The sequence below is a fragment of the Manacus vitellinus genome, unplaced genomic scaffold (genome assembly GCF_001715985.3).
Source record: "Manacus vitellinus isolate BGI_N305 unplaced genomic scaffold, ASM171598v3 scaffold_10_pilon, whole genome shotgun sequence".
NCBI lineage: Eukaryota > Metazoa > Chordata > Aves > Passeriformes > Pipridae > Manacus > Manacus vitellinus.
In genome coordinates this window covers 2,168,133-2,187,507 of record NW_021938838.1, presented here as the reverse complement: position 1 = coordinate 2,187,507, position 19,375 = coordinate 2,168,133, and the positions used below count along the sequence as shown (strand labels likewise).

General features: G+C 44.8%; 1 protein-coding gene across 4 annotated transcripts; it reads left to right on the top strand.

Annotated features, from left to right (window-relative positions):
- Nucleotides 1-680: 680 nt before the first annotated feature.
- ZDHHC1 (zinc finger DHHC-type containing 1) lies at nucleotides 681-18,130 on the top strand. Of its 4 annotated transcripts, none has more exons than XM_029965599.1 (11): nucleotides 681-899; nucleotides 2,196-2,247; nucleotides 2,576-2,702; nucleotides 3,313-3,414; nucleotides 4,255-4,379; nucleotides 4,719-4,877; nucleotides 8,219-8,331; nucleotides 13,918-14,003; nucleotides 14,613-14,706; nucleotides 15,376-15,484; nucleotides 15,907-18,130. In XM_029965599.1, exons 1-11 carry the CDS (start codon nucleotides 681-683, stop codon nucleotides 16,182-16,184), a joined length of 1,464 nt encoding a protein of 487 aa, XP_029821459.1. In that variant the 3' UTR covers nucleotides 16,185-18,130. The 4 variants fall into 4 exon arrangements, with proteins under 4 accessions (XP_029821459.1, XP_029821460.1, XP_029821461.1 ...); XM_029965601.1 differs by having other exon boundaries at nucleotides 685-899; nucleotides 2,196-2,257; XM_029965600.1 differs by lacking the exon at nucleotides 2,196-2,247 and having other exon boundaries at nucleotides 2,527-2,702.
- The last annotated feature ends 1,245 nt before the right edge of the window (nucleotides 18,131-19,375 follow it).

The window sequence follows — 19,375 nt, the reverse complement described above, 5'->3', positions numbered from 1 at the left end:
TCTGAGCAGGTTTTGTATCAGGTAGCTCAAAGTGATGCACAAGAAAGTTTTCAACAACCTAATGAGAAAAAGATGGCATGATTGGAAACTGTTTCTCCTCAGTGATGAGCCAGTTGCCATGTAGCAATTTAAGCTATGAATGCAGGCAGATGCTGCTAATTACCTCAAAGGCTGCTTGTCTACAGGACTGTGCTGAGGAATATAAATTATGTTCTTTTCTATTCTTACTCACTCCTCTACCAGTTGACCCCAAAAGACGTTTCCAGCCCTTTGCCTGGGGCTGAAGGACTGTTGGCATACCAAGACTGGAACTGTCCTGCTCACTCTCAGCACGTTACCATACTTGCTCTGTACCAAAATACCCTCTTTGCTCTTTTTACTTCATTTAGGTCAAGAGCCACTCAAAGACTGGCAAAACCTGCGAGTTTCCCTTAGCTGCAAATTTGGGGTATGGTGGTTTCACGCAGACAGCAGCACTTGCTTTTAGCCTGTGAAATTGTTTTTACCCTTTTGTTCCTAGTGATCACAAATCCCCCATGCAGAGAGAAGTCTCTCCTCAGATGTGTCATCATTTTAGTCTCTCTAACTTGGTCCACCTTGTAGCATGTGGCCAGCACCAAGGCTCGGGCACAATATGTTTGTATCACGTCCTTTTCGTTTTCCATTTTTGATTTCTGTAGATGAATATCTGCAACAAACCTCATAATAAGATAGCTCCAGAGGATTTGGGTGAAGCTGTCCCCGAGGTGCAGGTCCAACGTGCTCGAAGGAATGGCTGGAGCTGGCCACTGCACCTGTTCCAGATCATTGCCTGGCTGCTGTACCTCTTCTTTGCGCTGGTTGGCTTTGGAATCCTGGTTCCTCTCCTGCCCCGCCACTGGCTGCCCGCTGGCTATATCGTATCCTTTGGTCAAGAGGAGAACAAGGGCTGTAACCAACTGTCATTGGGGGTTTTTTAACAGCAGTTAGCATAGGAGAAAGCAGCTGAACCAGAATCTTCTTCTGAACGATAACCATCACCTTGTTCTTGTCCTGTCCATAGAAAACAGTTATTTTGAGATCCTCACTTTCAGTCACCAGTATTCTGAGGTTTGAATTTAGTACTTAACAGCCTGGTGAGGGTTTATAATTTGTGAGCAAGTGTTGGCTTTTCTCATCTTTCTGGCAGCATCTTCCTGGTGAAAATAAAATTGACCAGGTGGCTCAGTGACACTTGGTGCTTGCTTAGCCAGAACCAGATAACCAAGAAATATTACTGAGAGAATCCTAGGAAAAGTTCTGAAGAGATGGGATGTGCATCTTACATCATTTATACATCTGATTTATGTTGGTCTATGAGTTTTTGATATGTTTGGGATGATTTTACTTATCATTGTTTTAGTTATATTTGTGTGATTTAGGCATTAATGTCATTAGCTCACAATGGTCTTACATGTACTTAGCTTACCCAAATCCTTGGTACTATCACAGCTCAAACCTCGTGAATTTGTCTACCAAATATCTTCATAATACAATCTAAAGTCATTCTAATTCAACAGATTAATGTATCCCAAAGTTTTACTTCCAGTTAATAAAGCACTAATGTCTCTTTTGTGTCAAAGGCAAATCCCTTCCCATTCTGCTACGCCAGCCATCAGAGCTCCAGTCAGCTGGACCTCTCAAAGACCTCAATTTTTTTCCTTACTACATTGCTCTGTTTTCCATAGGCCTTGATATGATCAGTGATGTGCACACCTGGGTGTAACCAGAAGGTTAATTTTTGTACACATGCTTATTTAGCTGCAGTGCATTGAAAAGCAAACCCTTGAGCACAGGGGTACTCCAGGCATGCAGGGTTGCTGCTTTGCATTTGCATATTCATATATATTTGTATGTTCTTTCCCAATATCAGCAGCTACTTCAGGTGTCTGATCAAAATAAGCCTAAAATATATTTGTTCTGAATTAGTACTGCATTTTGAAACAAGAATCCAAACATGTAATGTTTCAAGGAGCAATGACAAATCCTGGATCCTGGCTGTAAATTGTGTAGGAGCCTACTCTAAAGGGGTGCTCCTCTTTCTTGGAATTCTGGCTAAGAAAAAGGGAAGCAAGGTGATCAATACTAGTTCCTTGATGTGACTTCTGTTTTTTCCTTCTTGGAATTTGGTCTTGTGAAGGGGCATATGCACAACCTTAACCACTCTCCTTTCCAAGGGGTCTGTACAGACTAAGAAATGTGGACCTGTGTCAGCAGGGTCAGATTCTGGTAAGTAAAGGTAACTCTTAAAAACTCCCTGTGCTAGGAATGACATTTCTGTGAGGCAGCATAGTACACAATAAGGAAGATTGTTCCTGTAGATTTAGTTATCTTTTTCCAGAGGATATTTATTACAGTGCAAACATCTCTATTAATAAACTGCTGCAATCACTTATATAGTGGTTTCCAATTCTAAGTCATATATTCCTCATCTATGTGGGCTTTGTGTATTAAGGATTAAAAGATAAATTTAAAAACATTAAATCCTTAACTGTGTACTTACTTCAGTGTCCAGGAGTGTGTTTTATCTACCATTTAGTTGTTCATCTTACTGCAGTCTCCATTGATCCTGCGGATGCAAATGTGCGAGAAAAAAACTATCTGGGGCCTCTGGCCACCTTCAATCGTAACCAGCATGCCCATGTCATTGAAAACCATCACTGCCATGTCTGTGACGTGGATGTGTAAGTATCTTCTCTTTTCTTCCTATTTCTCTGTCTTCTTTGCCTTGGCACTTCACCATTAGTCTGTAATGTCAGACTGAACGGTTGAAACGGAGCCCCTGCAGCGCGAGCTCAGCTTCAGCCCGTGGCAGGGTTCAGGTGGGTGGGTAGGGACCTACTGTCAGATGTGTGCAGGGTTCTGTGTTTTATTTCGTTGCTCACGTGTTGTGTGGAGAGGGCTGTTGTGTTCTGTGTTACCTGGGTGTTGGTGTTTGACCTAACAGTGTGTAACTGTGTGTGTGTCTGTGTGTGCTTGTATCTGGCTCTATGCTAATAAGGTATCAGGAAATGCTTGAAGGGCAGGCATTAAGAAGTTTTGTAGAACTGCTGAAGGGATTCAAATCAGAAATCAACAATTTCCAGTTTAGAAATCATGCAGTGCACTGCAAGGCAAATTTGGTAGTGTTTGGGATTGTGGTCCAGTGCGTTTGGGAGTTGAAGTGCTCTTGATGCAGAAGGTTTTCACACTATTACCAGGATCTCTGCTGCTGTATCTCCCCTGTGTTTGTGTCACTGGAAAGTCATGTAATGAGCTGGTGCTGCCACGCTAATGCCACCCTTTCTTTGGCAGGAGTGCCAAGTCAAAGCACTGTGGAACTTGCAACAAGTGTGTATGTGGCTTTGATCATCACTGCAAATGGCTCAACAACTGTGTGGGAGAGAGGAATTACTGGTAGGAGCCTGGCGTTGTGACAGGAGCAAAACACTGCATCAGTAATGTCACTCCTTCTCTTCCCAAGCTTCTCCTGCATCTCAGTCCAGTCTGTACTCAGCCACACAGAACCACTTTTCTTTCAGTTTCTGGCTGAGTAAAATCAGTCATGAGAAAATTAGGTGGAAAATACAAGCATGATTATGATATTCAAATAACCAGGGATAAAATCCCAACAATTAGAATTTTGTAACTGAACATCTATGAGTAAAAACAGAGGACATACTCTTATTCTTTGCTGTTAGAAAAAGCTTACAGGATGTTAATTGGGTGTCCTTAATGTTTCTGAGAGCTGGAGTGGGAACAGAACCATGATCATGCTGTTCCAATCTGAAACCACCTGCATCCAGATTGTGTGCTTTCCCTACAAGACCTGCCAGCTGGCAGGATTCACAGCAGCATATAGACACCTCTAATCCATGCCAGGTTTCAGATAAGAATAAGCAGACTATCACTGATGCTTCTCAGTTTACTTTCCCGCCCTAAAACCCTGTGGAGAGCAAAGTGTTGTTGCTGCTGGGTGCCACGTTTCACTGCCTTCAGATTTTGTGCAGGGAGCTCTTTGTCTGTCCTAGATATACTTGAGTGTTTTGTAACCACAGCTGCTCTAAAGGGTTACAGTTTAGTCCCTCAGGGTAACAAAAATAAAGTGAGACTGTTTACCAGTATCTATCATAAGTGTAAGAAAGCGTGACAGTAATTTGAGACAGCTGTCTTTATCTCCATCTTTATTAGAGTCTGGGATATTGAATTGTATGTGTGATGTTATTGAAGCCACTGAGACCTCTCCCCTTCTTGCAGGCTTTTTTTGAATAGTGTTCTGTCTGCCATCCTGGGCCTGGGGCTTCTGCTGCTCGTTGCTTTCTACGTCTTTGTGGAGTTCTTCGTCGACCCCACGATGCTCCGCTCCGACCACCACTTTGATGGTACTGCAGTGCTTCAGTTGAGCATCCTGTGAACCAGCCAGCATATCTCCATATGGGTTTGGGTTCTGTGGGCTCTTCCACTCAGGAGGAACTCCATTCCTTACTCTGTCTATTTTATGTTTCTGTTAGAGTATCTCTGCTCAGCTGGATGGAGTGTCTTTCCTTACAGAGCTAACTGCTCTTCCTAAATTCCCCACAGGCACCAGATTTCTTAGGCCTCCAGTGCACAGTGGGTCTGCAGCTACTTTTGAGTTAACAAGATTTCCAGCTGTAAAGTTTAGTTAAAGATATTTCCTACCTGGACAATCCATTTAACCTCCAATTCCCTTTGTTTTACAGCTCTAAGGAACCACATGGACCGCTGGCTTGTGTTTCTTCCTGCATCTCCTGTTGAGACCAAGGCACCTGCCATTTTGGTCACAGCTGGGATTTTTATTCTTCTGAGCCTGGTGACCGTGATCCTGCTGGGCCACCTCTTGACCTTTCACATTTATCTCTGTAGGTGTTATGTTCCTGTCATCTGCATCCCTATTTTGTTTTCATTTTATTAGCTTCTACTCATCCTGCATTCATTCTGTGTTCACCCCTGTCACAAATAGACACACATTGTGCAAGATAGGTAGAAAATTGGGGGTTAACATCATACTTCTGAGTTTCCCCCAGTACCAGGTAGGCTTATCAGTGCATGTGTAATGTGGGGCATGGTGCCAGCAATGGCAGATTCAGATTGACTCTGCATATGGGCTCTGTGAGTCTCCTCACTGTACCTTGGGTGTGTGAGAGAGCCTGTTTCTCCCTTATCCCAGAGAAATGTGGATGTTCTGAGCTAAATTTCTAACAGGAGCCCTGACATCCAGGCCAAGGTCGCTTTATGGAACTTGTACCATATTGACACAAGACTTGTGGAATTCAGGGGAAGAGGCTTTCAGAAAGGCTTCTCTTTAGATCTCCTGGTTGTTGCTCTGTCAAGAAGGGGTATTTATATTTGTTTATGTACAGATGGGCATCAAAAACTTGTTTTCAGTCATCGTCTAAAATGAAGCCAATGCTTTTTGGCTGCTGACGAAAGTCGTGATGGGAAAAGATCTTACACTTGTGTTAGATGGTAGTGCCAAAACTAGGGAAGGAGGGATGTGGTGGAAGAGAAGTGAAGGACGGCAGTTACAGAGGATCCTTGGATGGATTTTCAGGGTCTCAGTTAACATCTGTGCAGGTGCCAACACAAACTAGGTCAGCACAAACCAGCGCGGCTCCAGAAGCAAACCAGCTGCAGTGCTGAAGTGCAGCATTCGATGGGTGAGTGCTCCTCAGCTGGCACGGATGTTACAGTCAGTGAGGACACCGTCCTTTTCCTTCTAGAGCCTCTCTGAGCTTGACTTAAATTTGGTCATGCTGCAATTTTGCTTTCTTGGTGGAATTGACTGTTGGCTTTGCTGGGCTAATGGCGATACCCGGGGATTCAAGAGGTTGATCTCTAGAACCGTGGAAAGACAAAAAGCATATCAAAGCTGGGGCCACTCCAGTGAGGTTTCTTTTGGATGAAAAAGGATATTCGGTTTAGTTCTGAGCAGTACTTGTCCTGTCCTTGTGCACAGCTTCCACCAGAGGGTGCTCCGTGCCTGGGATAGAGACCTGCTTTCTCTGCTGGAAACCTGCGTGTGCGCCACACGCGCAGCTCTGCTCCGGGTTTCAGGGGATTTTTGGTTTCTCTTGTCTTGGGGTGATTCTTTATCCTCTTTCAGAATCAATTTTGAACCAAATTAACTTTTACTTTTGGCCCAATTTAAAATTGATTAATTAATTTAATTATTGTAATTTTTGCTAATGTTTTGTTACATTAAAATCTGCTGCTCTAATGAAACTGGTTCCAGCTGTGCAGAATGTAGTAAGTCCTTGCTTTGAAGGAGGAGTGTTACTATACTGAAACCTATATTTTGTGCTGCATTTGAGTATGCATTGCACTTACAACTGCATTTAACTTAAAACCTGGATTTCAGGGAGATAGACAAAGTAGGTCTGGTTTAATTCCTCTTATTTCACATCTGTAGCTGTCAATAGTCTCCTCTGAATGCTTTAAGGTAGACAGTGTTTTAATGAACTGTCTACCCTCTTTTGGGACTAGAAGTACAGTTTACCAATTGAAATTTAATTACTGTTCCTAAGTATTTTTTCATAAGCCTTTTTGTTTTTAAATAATTAAATTACAGAAAGAAAATAGCATCCCTGTGAGTGGTAATGCCCTTAGGCTTTGCATAAAAAAACCTGGCTGAGGTCAGGTATGACTTTGAAAATTTAGAATCTAGTTTTGTTACAAGCACAGCGGAAATTTCAGAGTTACTGTCCTGATTTTAATTACTCACGGTGATCACTCAAAAGGAAGGATGTAGGTTATTCTCCAGATGGTAGGTCCATGTGTATTAAAAATTACTAGTCTTGATTCAGACTCGGTTCTAAAGGCATTCAGTGAAGCACAGCACTTCACAAACTTGGAGGGAGAATATATTTTTTCTTCAATACTAAGAGGCCAGTGGTCAGCAGAATAAAAGGAAAAAAGTAGTAGGGAATATAGGAAGGGAATATAGGAAAGGATATGTGGCTCTTCACAGGCTGTGATTATATGTTGTGTGTTATGTGCTGCAATCTTATCTGGCCAAGAAGTGCAGTATTTTAACTAAATAGCTCTATTAAAATATTTTAAAAGTTACACAGTAAGTACTCAGAAACCAACGAACTCTAAATTAAAAATGGTTTATAGCCCTTTGCTTGTGAAGCAATATTCTGTTTCTCAAAGAAAGCAAATGGTGCCATTCTAGAAGCACTTGCCAGCACTCTGCACTGTCCCCATCAAGTGCATTTGCTAATCACTTGGCTGCAGACTCACATTCATCTCTCTGTGCTCTGTCTTCCTGGCCAAATGGATCCTGAATTTTTATTTCTTCATAAGGTGATTGCTTTAGCAGAGGGGCACCTTCTCCTCTGCTCTCCCCCATTTTCCTGTGAAGTAGTCCTCTGCTCCTCTGGCTTTGAGGGATAAGATGTTACTGATACAAGTGTCTTCAGGCAGAGGAAGGATTTTAGTCCGGATGTCCCACATCCCAGGCATCTGCTTTAACTGCTGTGCTTCTGTGAAAAGGAGGAATAACTATCAGGCTGTGCAGTAAAAATCTTGAGCATCCATTTCTGGATTTTGTTCTCTAAAAATACTTACCACAGCAGGGTCATTATGGGAGGAATGTCTGAGTTTTGGACCCTGATAAGATTTTGGGTCTCACGAAGAAACCAAGCTACTCAGAAATGTCACGTGCTTTTGGTCATTTGTGGAAGCAGATGTGTTTGTGTGGGGGACCTTAAGAGCACATAAACTCCAGGACATGTGAGCTCTGGGCACATCTGTTTGGCACGAGGCAGGCTGTGCATTTGATGCTCACTAGTTTGCACATTAAGTGCCTCAGTCTCTACAGGACACTGTAACCTGAGCAATTTCTTTCCTTCATTTAGCATCACATACCTTCTGATTGCTCACCGAGCTGTTCATACCTGTTGGGTATGAATAATGGATTTGCTCTGAAATGAGCTGAACAAATTACTGCAGTCTAGAAGGCTGTACCATCATGTGGTGAAGAGCAGTGGGACTGTAAGGAAGCGTTGTGATGATGACAGTAAAGGATATAGTAAGATGCATAAAAGATACAGTACAGCACACAGGTACTTTTGGCTGAGAGTATCCATCCTCTTGTGTTTATAGTTACCATTGCATTGTGTGGTTATTCAGGCTGTTTGTGTAAGTGCAGTGAGGAGTGGCCTTTCCTGTGCTGACAGATTTCTTTCTTTCCTCCCAGTGTGGCACAAGCTGACGACATACGAGTACATCCTGCAGCAGCGGCCACAGCAAGAGGCAGAAAAAGGGGACAAGCAACAGGAGCCTTGTTCCTCCCAAGTGAGGCCCAGTCAGGTACTCATCCTGCTTTCAGTCCATTTCTCAAAACCAGCCTCACTTTTCCTCAGTGTAAAGGTTGCTTCACTTTTCTGAGCTGCAGATTTTGAAGGCAGTTGCTAGAGATAAGACTTTAGAGGTACTTTGATGGGGTTGAGTAGGATGTGAGAGAGTGTAAGGCCTGTAATTCGATGAACACTTTAGGCATAAGCAAGCACTGCTTTCAAAGGAATCAATCCCACCCACTCTCTTCCTCCACCACTTGTTTTGGGCCCTACAGTGTCTCATCTCCTCTGCCAGCACAGCTGTTCGTTAGAACAGGGTGGGGAAACTCATCTGAGTAACAATAAAGTTATTAAAAAAATAGTTGAGCTGGCCCAGCTCCCTCCCATTTGGTTCACCAAGCAGTCACATAAATGCCTGGCTCAGCACGAAGGAGGGTGACTGAAGAGTGGGAAGAATCCTATCCCTGAAAAGGACAGGTCCAGCTGTTTAGGTGGCAGAGCACATCTTGGTTGCCTGTGGGAACAGTATCCCAGGTCATGGCTGCAAGTGAGACCAGCTCTAAGGCTGGAGAAACTAATCATGGAGCAGCTGATCAGCCCAATAATTTAACCATCTTCAAAGTGAAAAGGACACCAGTCATTCAGAAATGACCCAGATATCTGCTTTTCTTTGAATTGAGACTACATAGTGATAAGGGTCCTTGTGATTACCATGATGTTGATCTGTATTTCTGTAAAAAGAGTTCTACAAGCTCTTTAATGCTGCTGCACTCTGCAAAGGCAGATATACCCTACTCTGAATTGAGAGGTTCAGTACAATTTATTTTGCTACAAGGCAAAATAAATTATTGGATTAGCTCAAATTTTGACCAGACAAATTATGTACTGGCTTTATCAGGGACTTGAATTAGAAAATTCCAGAAATTCTTCCTAGTCTAAATTATTCTTTGATTCTCAGTCCTGTGTAACTTTTCACTTTATGCAAGTTACCTACTATGCAACCAGTTCTACATTTCATAAGAAATTAATTAAATCCAAGCTTCATCCATGTATCATGGGTAGAAATACTGGGATCTCTCTAGACTCATCCATGGTTTCTCCCTATCAAAGCAAAGGGGAAAGTCAGCTAATTCAGTTTTGTATAATATGGAGTCCCTAGCTTTTCATATATATATTTTTTTAGTTGTTTTGGAAAAGTTGAACTTTCAGTTTAAACGGAGGTTTCCATAACAACAAAAATATTTGGCACTTTGTCTCATAGAACTTTGCTTACTATGAAAATTAAAACAATAATAAAGCATTAGCTCTAATCATCTAGTTACTGAATATTAATCAATACTGAAAATGTGTTTGAGCAGGGGTGAACTTCATGTGTGTGTGCACATTTGGGATGCAGCCTTTCAGTGGTGTTCTCCTGTTTGCACTGGTGCTTGTCTAGATATGTGTGAATATGGTTAATTTGGAGCAGCAAGCCTGGAAGGAGCAGGGTGAAAAGGAGTTCGGTGTTTCAGGGCTGCAGTCCTTGGGGAACAAGAAAGACTGGATGATGCCCAGTAACATTGTTAAAAAAAATGTTAACCCACCAGATTTTCCTTGTTTCTTACATAGCAACCAGAGATAAACACAAACAAACAGATTGGAGTAGGAGGACACCAAGTGACTTGCCTTTTGTAAGCTATGTTGAATGCAGCCTTCTTTAACTTGAACACAGCAGCCCTTTGTAACTGATCCAGCGTGTTGTGAGCATAAAATGGAAATCATCCTCTTCCCGCTTTTGTCTGAACTGCTCATTCATTTTAGGGACTAAGAAGAAACATGCATTTCCCCTTTAATCCCTGCTTTTGAGCCTTATTCCAGCTTTGGTGTTGGTTTTGGCTTCAGTTTTCCATGTTGGTCTGTAGTTAAGTCTTTGACTGTGTTCAAGTTAGAGGATTCTTGTTCAGGTTAAAGGATTCTTAGGTACTTGTAGAATCCTTCTCAGAACATGCACAAAGCCAAAGCCCTAATTTTGCACACTTAAGGGATTCAGGTGTCACAAAAAATACAAACCAGTTGGACACATTACTGTACCCAAAGCAGGATGTGCAAGTAACGATTTTTTCTGTAGGCTGTTGCATAGCAGTCCAAAAAAAATACAAACTAAACCAAAACTGATGCTTTAATGCACAATTGCATTCATGCCAGGGAGCTGGCTTTCATAGGAGGCCAGCTGGGATGTGATTCTTCTCACATTCCTAAAGCTTTGAACTTGCTTTGGACACTGATTCAGGTTGGTGAGGGTTGATTTTTAAATAATAGACACAGATTTTACTCAGCTTCCCTCAAATTTTCAGCGTTGTTTCTTTCTTCCAGTGTTACCTTAAGATGAACCTTGTCTTCACTCTCATCCTCAGAGATCCGCTTTCCCTGGGACAAGAGCGATTTTTTCCAGTTCAATTCTGCTTCCCCTCCAGGCAGACAGCACTTCAGGGCATTTGCTGTCACTGAAGTGGTTGATAAGGGCAGCTGCAGCAGGCAAGGGAGCTGAATTCATCATGAGCTTGTAACCATGGTCCTGGGGGTGACACAGCTGGTGTTTGGTGAGCAGGGCCAGGGTTTGCCCGGTGGTCTGTCCATCCCGCAGTCTGTTTTCAGCAGGACTAACAGCTGAATCCAAACAACCCAGCTGCAAAGAGTGGCTTGTCTTGGTGCTGCAGTGGAAGGATTCTGGCTGTCCTGCTGATGCCTGAGAGCAGAAGGAGGCTTGGACTCTGCTGTGGCTGTAGTTTCTGTCACACTGAGAGAACACTGTATTTTCTACTGAGCGAATCTGCTTCCATTTGTTTCCACTACTCAGCTTTAGTGGGGTACTTTCATTTATGTGGCTGCTTTGGTTATATATTATTTATAGAAGGCTGAAATGAACAAAATGGATTTTAAAAAGGCTCTTTCATTCCCCTCTTGGAAAGAAATGGTTCATGTTATTCTCAAGATGAATCATTTATTAATCTCCCTCGCAGTGCCGGTCCTGCAGTCCTGTTTGTGCACTGTGGACATTGAGCCCTGATTGTTTTCAGTTACTCTGCACACTGGGATGTCTCCTGCTACAGCTCCCTTCAGCCACGACCTGCTTCCCTCTGAAAACACCTGTGCAATCACAGAGACACAAGACTGTGTCTGGTCTTCTTCACTTGTGACTCAGGTGCATGAGGCCTGAACGTAAATCTTGGTTGTAAATGCCCCCAAGGAGCTTTGAGGAGACATTTGTGCACATTTGGTGTTCAGTCAATGGTCAGCAATGATCTGACTTGAGTTACAAGTTCTATATGAAATACATGTAGTAAATTTTTGTGGATTATTAATCTTGCACTTGCAGAAAATCCTGCCTGTAATAGATCTAAATAGCATAATTCTCAAGTCAGAAACTCCTAATAGTTGCAATTGCTAAACCAGTTCCCTTCAAATTTTATGTTGCCATCTATAAAACAGCTGCAAATTCCTCTCCACCTCTTTCTTTTTTCTTTCCAAGACCAGTCAAACACAGAGCATGTTAACAAAATGCAGCAATTCTGAAGTCTTTCCAGTTTGGCAACTCTCTTATCTAACAATTGCACGAGTACAGAGACTCCAGACATTGATGCCAAGATGTTTGAAAGGAACTAGTGGGTTTGGAAGTATCTCTGCTACATGGGGAGAAGGCTGGCCAAAGGGGATCAGACCAGTGTGCTGGCTCTGACACTGGCCAGCTCTGGCTGCTGAGACAGAGTATTCTCTCCCAGCACTCAGCAGGGTGTGTTAGGGGCTTCTGGAGCACAGAGCTTCAAACAGCTTTGTATCTGCTGGTTTCTCACAGGAACCTTTCTCACTTCTCGAGTCCATGTCACATTTAGCACCTGCAGCACCCTATGGCAGTGAGTGCTGCAGCTTATTTCCACGCTGTGTCAGAAATGCAGCCTTTCTTCTGTTTCTTTTGAAACTACTACCTGATTTTTTTTCATTTGATGCTCTCTAAGTGCTGTGTTAGAGAGCTACTAAACAATTATTCCCCATAGGCTTTCTCCACTGATATCTGCCCTGAGTATTCCCTCTTCTGACTGAAGAAGCCTGGTCCATCAGCTGTTCTTGTACAGAAACTGCTCAGTCCCTCTCATTGTCACTGTTCTCTGTACCTTCTTCCTGGTCTTCTGTGGTGAAAGATCCTGGAACACTATAAAGAATCCAGTGTCCAGGCTTTCGATGAATTTATCCAGTAACATGAAGCTATTTTCTGTTTTCTCCTTTTATTTGCCTTTCCTTTTTATCCCTAACATCTGAAATGATTTCTTGGCTGCCACTGAATGTGCAACTCCAGGGATTGTTTTCTATTTCAGAGACTGTGGCTCTGTCCATAAGGTTTGCCCTGCTTTCCCCACGTGCATCACTTTCCATCTTTACCTCTAGCAACATTGATTTTTGTGTGCCATTTTCTCACCCTGTAATTCAGGATTACAAGGTTCTTCCCCAGCTCTTTGCGGCTGACTTTCATTTTTAATGCCTTACATCAGGGAGTGTCATCACCAGGCTTCTCACTGCTCTGCTCTTTTGTTGATTGTTTATGAATTTGGTGAAGTGCAGAGGCCCTGGATCTCTCAGGAACCCATTTGGGGGATGTCCAACTCTGACTTCATTTTCTCAAATTTGCTGATCAGGCTGTTCAGAAAAATAGGTCTTCATGAGCTTGTTTGAGCTATTTTTGAAGCTAATGCCTGTCACATTTTAAATCCCTCCCTCTTTAGCACCTAAAAGGTACCTTAAAATGAGTGTCTTTATAATCACTGGATGCTAAAATGCTTAAGAGGAAATTGTCCTGCTGGTTATTCAAGTTTAAGAGGAGCTGATAAGTAGTGTCAGGGTTCTTCTGAGCATGGTTTATCCTTTTTGATAACAGGGCTTCATGGCCTGCATCCCTTGGTACTCTGACCATCTTAACTGGGTCCTTCTGAGGGAGAATTGGAGTCCTTTTCTGTAATGCAAACACTTGGATTTAGGAGGCTCATTTATTGAATCTTCTTATACGTATCTGAAAATATGCAATTTTCATGTTCATTGTGGCATTACTTTTGAGTTCAGCTGTACCTGAGGCAAATATTCAATGTATCACATGCTTTTTTTAAAAAACAGCAGTTATCAGTCATACAGGATCATACAAGAAACAGCAAATACTTTATGTTTTTCCTGTATGTTTCATGCTTTCATCCTCCTCACCATTTTGCATTTAAAAGATGTTTTTTGCATTCACTGAGTAGTTCCTCGGATTGAACTGTGTAACTAATGGAGGCTTTAAGTGGTGTTTTGAATGTGGTCCCAAGAAATGACTAAGCTGATCTCTCTAAGTGTGATTTGGTTTTGAGTCATACAAAATACTGCCTGGACTAAATGAACGAATCAGGGACTTCTGATTGTGTCGGTCTTGGTTTTCCATCCTCTTAAGCAGCAGAGTCCTGCTGAGTTTCAGCTGTGCTACCTGTAAGGGTGGCAGAAAATGTATGTCATGAGGAGAAAGGAGACATCTAGTGAAAATCCCTCTTCTCCATTTTGTGTCCATATTAGTCTGAAAATGTTAATTTTTTTTTTTTTCCAGGAAGCAGACTTGTTGTCAGGTAACCCTGGCTATACAGACCCTGGAATTCAAGCAGTGGAATTCTCAACAGTAACTTCAGGAAAAGGGTGAGATGAGTCTCCCAACTGTGTGTATGACGAATGGGAAATTGTCATCAAGGTCACTGATGGACCCTAAGACAAAAATACTTAGGAGGATAGGGAGCCACCAGTATTTTGACCAAGACACAGTGAAATCTTTGAGTTCCAAGAGGGGGTAAATACTTGCTTTCCCTTCCCTGGGAAAATATAATTCCTAGAATACTTTATTAATGCTGTTTTACAGTAAATATTTTATATCAAAGTGGTTTCTATTAATTGTTTTATGTTAAAATTACTTTGAAGCTGCCTGATTTGTCCTGTAACTCCTGTATGTGCTCATTATAGTTACATGATTTCAGGTTGTCAAGAGATGCAAAGTTTATAACACAGGCAAGCACTCATGGGAAAAGGAGATCTTTGTCTCTTAATTAATCCTTACCTGTTAACTTGTGTCCCTGGGAATTTCCTTCATATTTGGCACAACTGTGGAGGAGAAGCTCCCCTGCAGTTTTGCTGGGAATGCTGTGCAAGGCGGGTGAGGCTTCAGTCAGGCTGATGTGTACATGCAAGCAACGAGGGAATCAGAGTTAAGTCCTGTCTTAGGGACTCACCTTGTGTGTCTGCTGTGTGTTTTAGCTTTCCAAAGCTCTACATCCACAGCAAAGAAGGTGACCCCGAGCAGAGCTCCTCCCCAGACCCCCCAGCTCTTCGCTTTGCAGTCCCTTCTCAGGTAAGCAGGACCTGCTACACCCCAAACCTCTGCTGCTGAAAATCCACTGAGGTGCAGGGGCACACACTCACTCCAGTGCAGGCTGTGCTTACCCCCTGCTCACACAGGGCATGAAGCTTGAGCCTATGAAACAACTGTCCAAAGTCCTTGGACTGTGCTCCTGATATTCATGTATCTGCGTCCAGATGCTCTCCCCTCTTGCTCAAATGGCAGATGGTGCTGCTCTTCCCCTTTCCTCCAAGCTTGTTATCAAAATTTTGTCATCTACATGATAAGAAAAACTGCTTTTCATCTGTACTTGTATTTTGGACAAGAACTGTCCCTCTCTTGGGATGTCCTGTGCTATGTGAGTTTTGGCCCCCTCTTCTAGTTTGGCTTTACCAATACAAGTGATCAGTGTCTCATAAACCCTCCAGCTGTGTGAGACAACACACAGAGAATCACTGTATGCAGATAATGTGTGTGTTCATTCAATACCTGTACTCTGTCACTGCTTTATAGCAACTCAGTCTTAAACTATAAAATATTCTTGGACTTTGGTTATACCTAGTGATCATTATTCAAAGTAGGGGGAATTAAAAAGAGGTAGCAAAGTAAAAAAACCTGTCTGTCTCATTACTTTGGGCTGATAAACTGAATTCTCCTCTCTTGGGCCTCTTGCTTTCACAGCAACAGAAGAAAAGAAGAAAGAAGATGCACAGAGCTTCTTCCTCAGCAGTGGACAGTGGATCTAAAGAACATGCTACACGTCAGCCCTCCTTCCCAGATCCCCAGTCAGGTGAGAGTGCCCCACTCAGTTTCTCTGCTGAATTTTGTATAAATAGAGTCATGATTTTCTTTAACACTGGTGGATCAGCCACAGCAGAGTTCCTGGGCTTGTTGATGTCTTTGTGGAGCTGAGAGATCTCTCTCAAGCTTTCTGCTCCCTTTATTTCCATCTGCAGAGTTCCCAGCCACAGCTGCTGCCACCTCACCTTGCCACAGCCTTCACCTCTTAGTGCCAGCTTCTCCTCTGAGAGCTGCTGTGCCCCCCAGCCTCATCAGCCTCATCCAGGCAGCAGGACCCCCAGCTGACTGAGTGATAGTCTGCTGAGTCCATGGATGAGATTCCTGTGGCTCAGACTCATCTTGGGAGCACAACCCTTCAGGGGCCTCCTAAGAATAACTCAAGCAACTCTCAACATTATCCCTTGTCCACAGACAATCCCAGAGGTGACAGGAAGAAGAACCTGTATTCTGAGCACAAGGTAAAAAGGAGAGGCTGCCAGCAGGACAGACGCTTGGAACAAGACCTGGAACTTTTTCCTAAGGTTCCTGATGTGTTTGTAAGTAAGAGCAGTGGAGAACCTCTTGTCCCTCAGCTCCAGCCCAGGGAGAGCACAACCGAGCCTGACCACAGAAAATGCACCAGCAAGCAACGTGTGAGCAGACATGATCCATGCTCAAAGGACATAAGGACAAACACCACAGCGGCCTAGGGATCAGCATTCCAAAGCCACAGCCTTTGGGAACAGTGTTAGTATTGTGTAGAGGCCTAAGGGACTCATCCCTCACTGTGCATGTGCTGTCAGGCTGCAGTGGGACATTTCTCACCCTCAGCCAAAGGCAAGAGACAGCAAAAGGTGGCAAACCTGAGGCAGACCTGTTGCTCGAGAGAGTTCCAGTGCTTTCCTTAGGAAAGGTCCAACCCCTCCTGGCCCTCTGCACACTGGTACTGCAGGGACTTCCCAGGAGAGTGTGTGGGGAAGAACCAGGCTGCATCTCTGCTCTTCCCTGCACCCTGAAATCTGTGTTTCCCATCTGCCTAAACCCTGTCAGTCTTTGAATCATTGTGCAGGGGCTTCAGCAGGTGGTCAGGGAGTAACCTCAGGATTGTCCCTTCCCTATACCGCTTTCCACTGTGCCCCCTCAAGCCAAGTCCACCACCAGCATGTTCTCTGGAAGGCAATGTAGTTTGGCCTGCTCCCCCTTCCCAGCAGCCTGGGGTGCCCCACAGCACAGCCTTCTCATATCAGAAGTTTTGGGATACAGCAAGTCCTGAAACCTTTCCCAGGCTGCCAGATCTGCATTAGTGCCCAGCCAAGCCTGGAGTGTGTGTGGTGCAGAAGGATCCCACAGCAGATACTGGGGCACACAGCCAGTGCCTCGAGTCACAGCAGCCTGTGCTGGGGGTGAGAAGCAGGGATCTGTCTGGGCTGCTGTCCTGCAGCTCCTCAGCTTTCCCTGCCCTCTTGGCTTCCCCAGGCAGCATGCCCCGTTCCAAATTCCTGGCTGAGCACTGAGGCTGGAGCTTCCAGCAAGCCCATATCTGCCTAGTATCCATCTAACCTCAGAGCCTGGGAGAGCAGCTATGCACAGATCCCAACAGGCCTTGCCACGGGCATGGGAGTGCCTGACATGATTTGTCACTTGGCAGCCGTGGCACGTGCACAGCCCTGGCACGGCCGGTGCCCTGAGTGGCAGTGGCTGATGTGACCAGTTGCACCATTTCCAGACAGGCCCCTGGTGCTGATGAACAAACAGGGAAGAATTAGGAAAGAAAAGGAAGCTGGGGGAGTCTTCATCACCCTACCAAATCTTTGATGCATGGACAGCACAACCAACCCTTTGTCCAGACTACGGTGGGTGCAGGTGAGGGAAGGACAGGGCAGAGCAGGTTTGCTGTCTGAGGCAAGTGAAGGTGCTCTCCCCTCACCTGTCTCAATCTGCAAACACTTATCTGAAATGGTTCAGAGCAGGACAGGATGTCTGAGGACAAAAGCTCTTTGGGCACAGCCAACATGGGACAGGCAGGCTGGACTCCCAGCCTTGATGGGAGAGACCAGCCCCAGGGAGAAAGACTTGGGGGTGTTTTAAAGGGCTGCCTTACCACTGTTCTCTGTTGTCTGATTTTTGTCTCCTGAAAGAACTGGGATGAGGAGCCTGACTCCTCATCGAATTACATGATCCATTGATCAGCAAAAGTGAAGTCTCCTGTAGCTGCTGAAGTAATTTTGTGTCAGTTTACAGGAAGGGCTGGCCTGTGGTCACCTTCCTTGCAGCTTCCCTTGCTGCTGTGGCTAGCAGTATCCACTGGCAGCATGACCCTTTGGAAAAGCAGGTGAGTGTGGATCCAGCCTTAGTGGACCAGCACACGTGGCACTGGGTGTCTGCAGAGACCAGGGCATCTGCTCACCAATGGGTCCTGGTTAGACAAAGTCCTTCCTCTTGTTTCTCCTCATGTCCACTGTCATCCAAGGAAACTCTGCAGCAACACTGGGCTCAGGGTTTTCCAAGGCCAGCTGTCCCTCCACCAGAAGGCATTGGTAATTCCTCTGCAGCAGGTGCCCCTGAGCAGACCTTGTGTGTTTTCTTAATCTCTGTCCATGCAGAACCAGTCCCAAAATCATGTACAGAGCTCTTTAGTAGCTCTGGCCACAATAAAATTTTCTATACTCTTTGCTAAACAGTTTCCTCATTTTTGCAGCCACTCCTGGATCTGCCCAGTCAATGTTCCCAACTGTTGATTCACTTCTCCCTGAGCCCCTGATGTCCCAGCAGGGCTCAGCACTGTAACCAGTGTGGGGGTGACAGCAGTCCCCTCTCCTTAGGGCCCTGTGGATGTTACATAGGACTACCTTCCCTGAGGGGTAAGGATCAGGGATCACCTTTTCCCAGAGGTGTGTAACCAGCCTGGTTTCTGTGCTGGAGCAGGGTGAGCACCAGGGGGAGGAGACCCAGCCAGCTCTGCATTGGGATGCAGAAAGGTTGCTGTGCCCTTTGGGCTGAGGGGAGCTGGGTTTCCTGGTCTGTCAGATGTCCAGGGGAAGAAACCTCTGGCATGTCCTGAGGTGCCAGGTTTTGGGCTCAGTCTGGGAGGGAAGGGGATGTCCTACAGTTTGCTGGAACATGACCCTGTCCAGAAGCATGGGACTCACCCTGAGGTTCCCATTTAGTCCTCCCCTTCCCAGGCTCTGCTACCCACTGCCCTACTGAGAACAGCACCAAATTCCTCTGTCACACACAGAGACACCTGAGGAGGCTCTCTGCCCCCAGAGCCCCCAGCAAGCAGTGCAGAGCCCCATAAGCTGCTGTCCTGTCCTGGTTCTGCCCAGCCTTGCAGAGACTTTGTGAGGTGCAGGAGCCAAACACCTTTTTTTGGAGACCAGTGGGATCCTGGGCAGGGAAGCCATCCTTCTGCTGCCTTCAGCTGGAACATTTTCTCCGCTCTGCTGAATAACTCGAGGCTGCCAAACATTGCTGTGTCCATGTGTTGGAGCAGCTGGGTGCTTTGCCAAGAGCCAGGCTCCAGCAGGACGGGCTCTCAGCACTGCCAGCGTTGGACTCTGATCTCCTGAACCTCACAGGCAGCAGGCAGGACTCTGTGTGCCACATGGTGGTTTGAATTGGGCTGGGGTTTGTGTTTTTGCCACAACCACATCAAAGGAGGACTGCTGAAGATGCATAATGGGCACTCAAGAGTGAAGATGGTGAGGCCGAGATGGTTTTAGCTCCTGAGAGAATTGCACTCTCCTTCCCAACCTTGCTTCTGTTCTCTTGGGACTCTAATGCTGATAACCCCACAGGTTCAGATGCCTATGGTATTTCTGCTGTCCTGGATGAGGAAGGTCCACAGCAGACTTGTGGCAGCAAGCAAAAGGATAGAATCACATTAGGGTGCTGCTGCAGA

Coding starts and splice junctions, on each gene's coding strand:
- ZDHHC1 (XM_029965599.1), top strand. CDS start 681: ATGAATATCTGCAACAAACCTCATAATAAGATAGCTCCAGAGGATTTG. Junction 900..2,195: donor GGCTGCCCGCTGGCTATATC/GTATCCTTTGGT, acceptor CTCCTTTCCAAG/GGGTCTGTACAGACTAAGAA. Junction 14,004..14,612: donor ACAGTAACTTCAGGAAAAGG/GTGAGATGAGTC, acceptor TGTGTGTTTTAG/CTTTCCAAAGCTCTACATCC.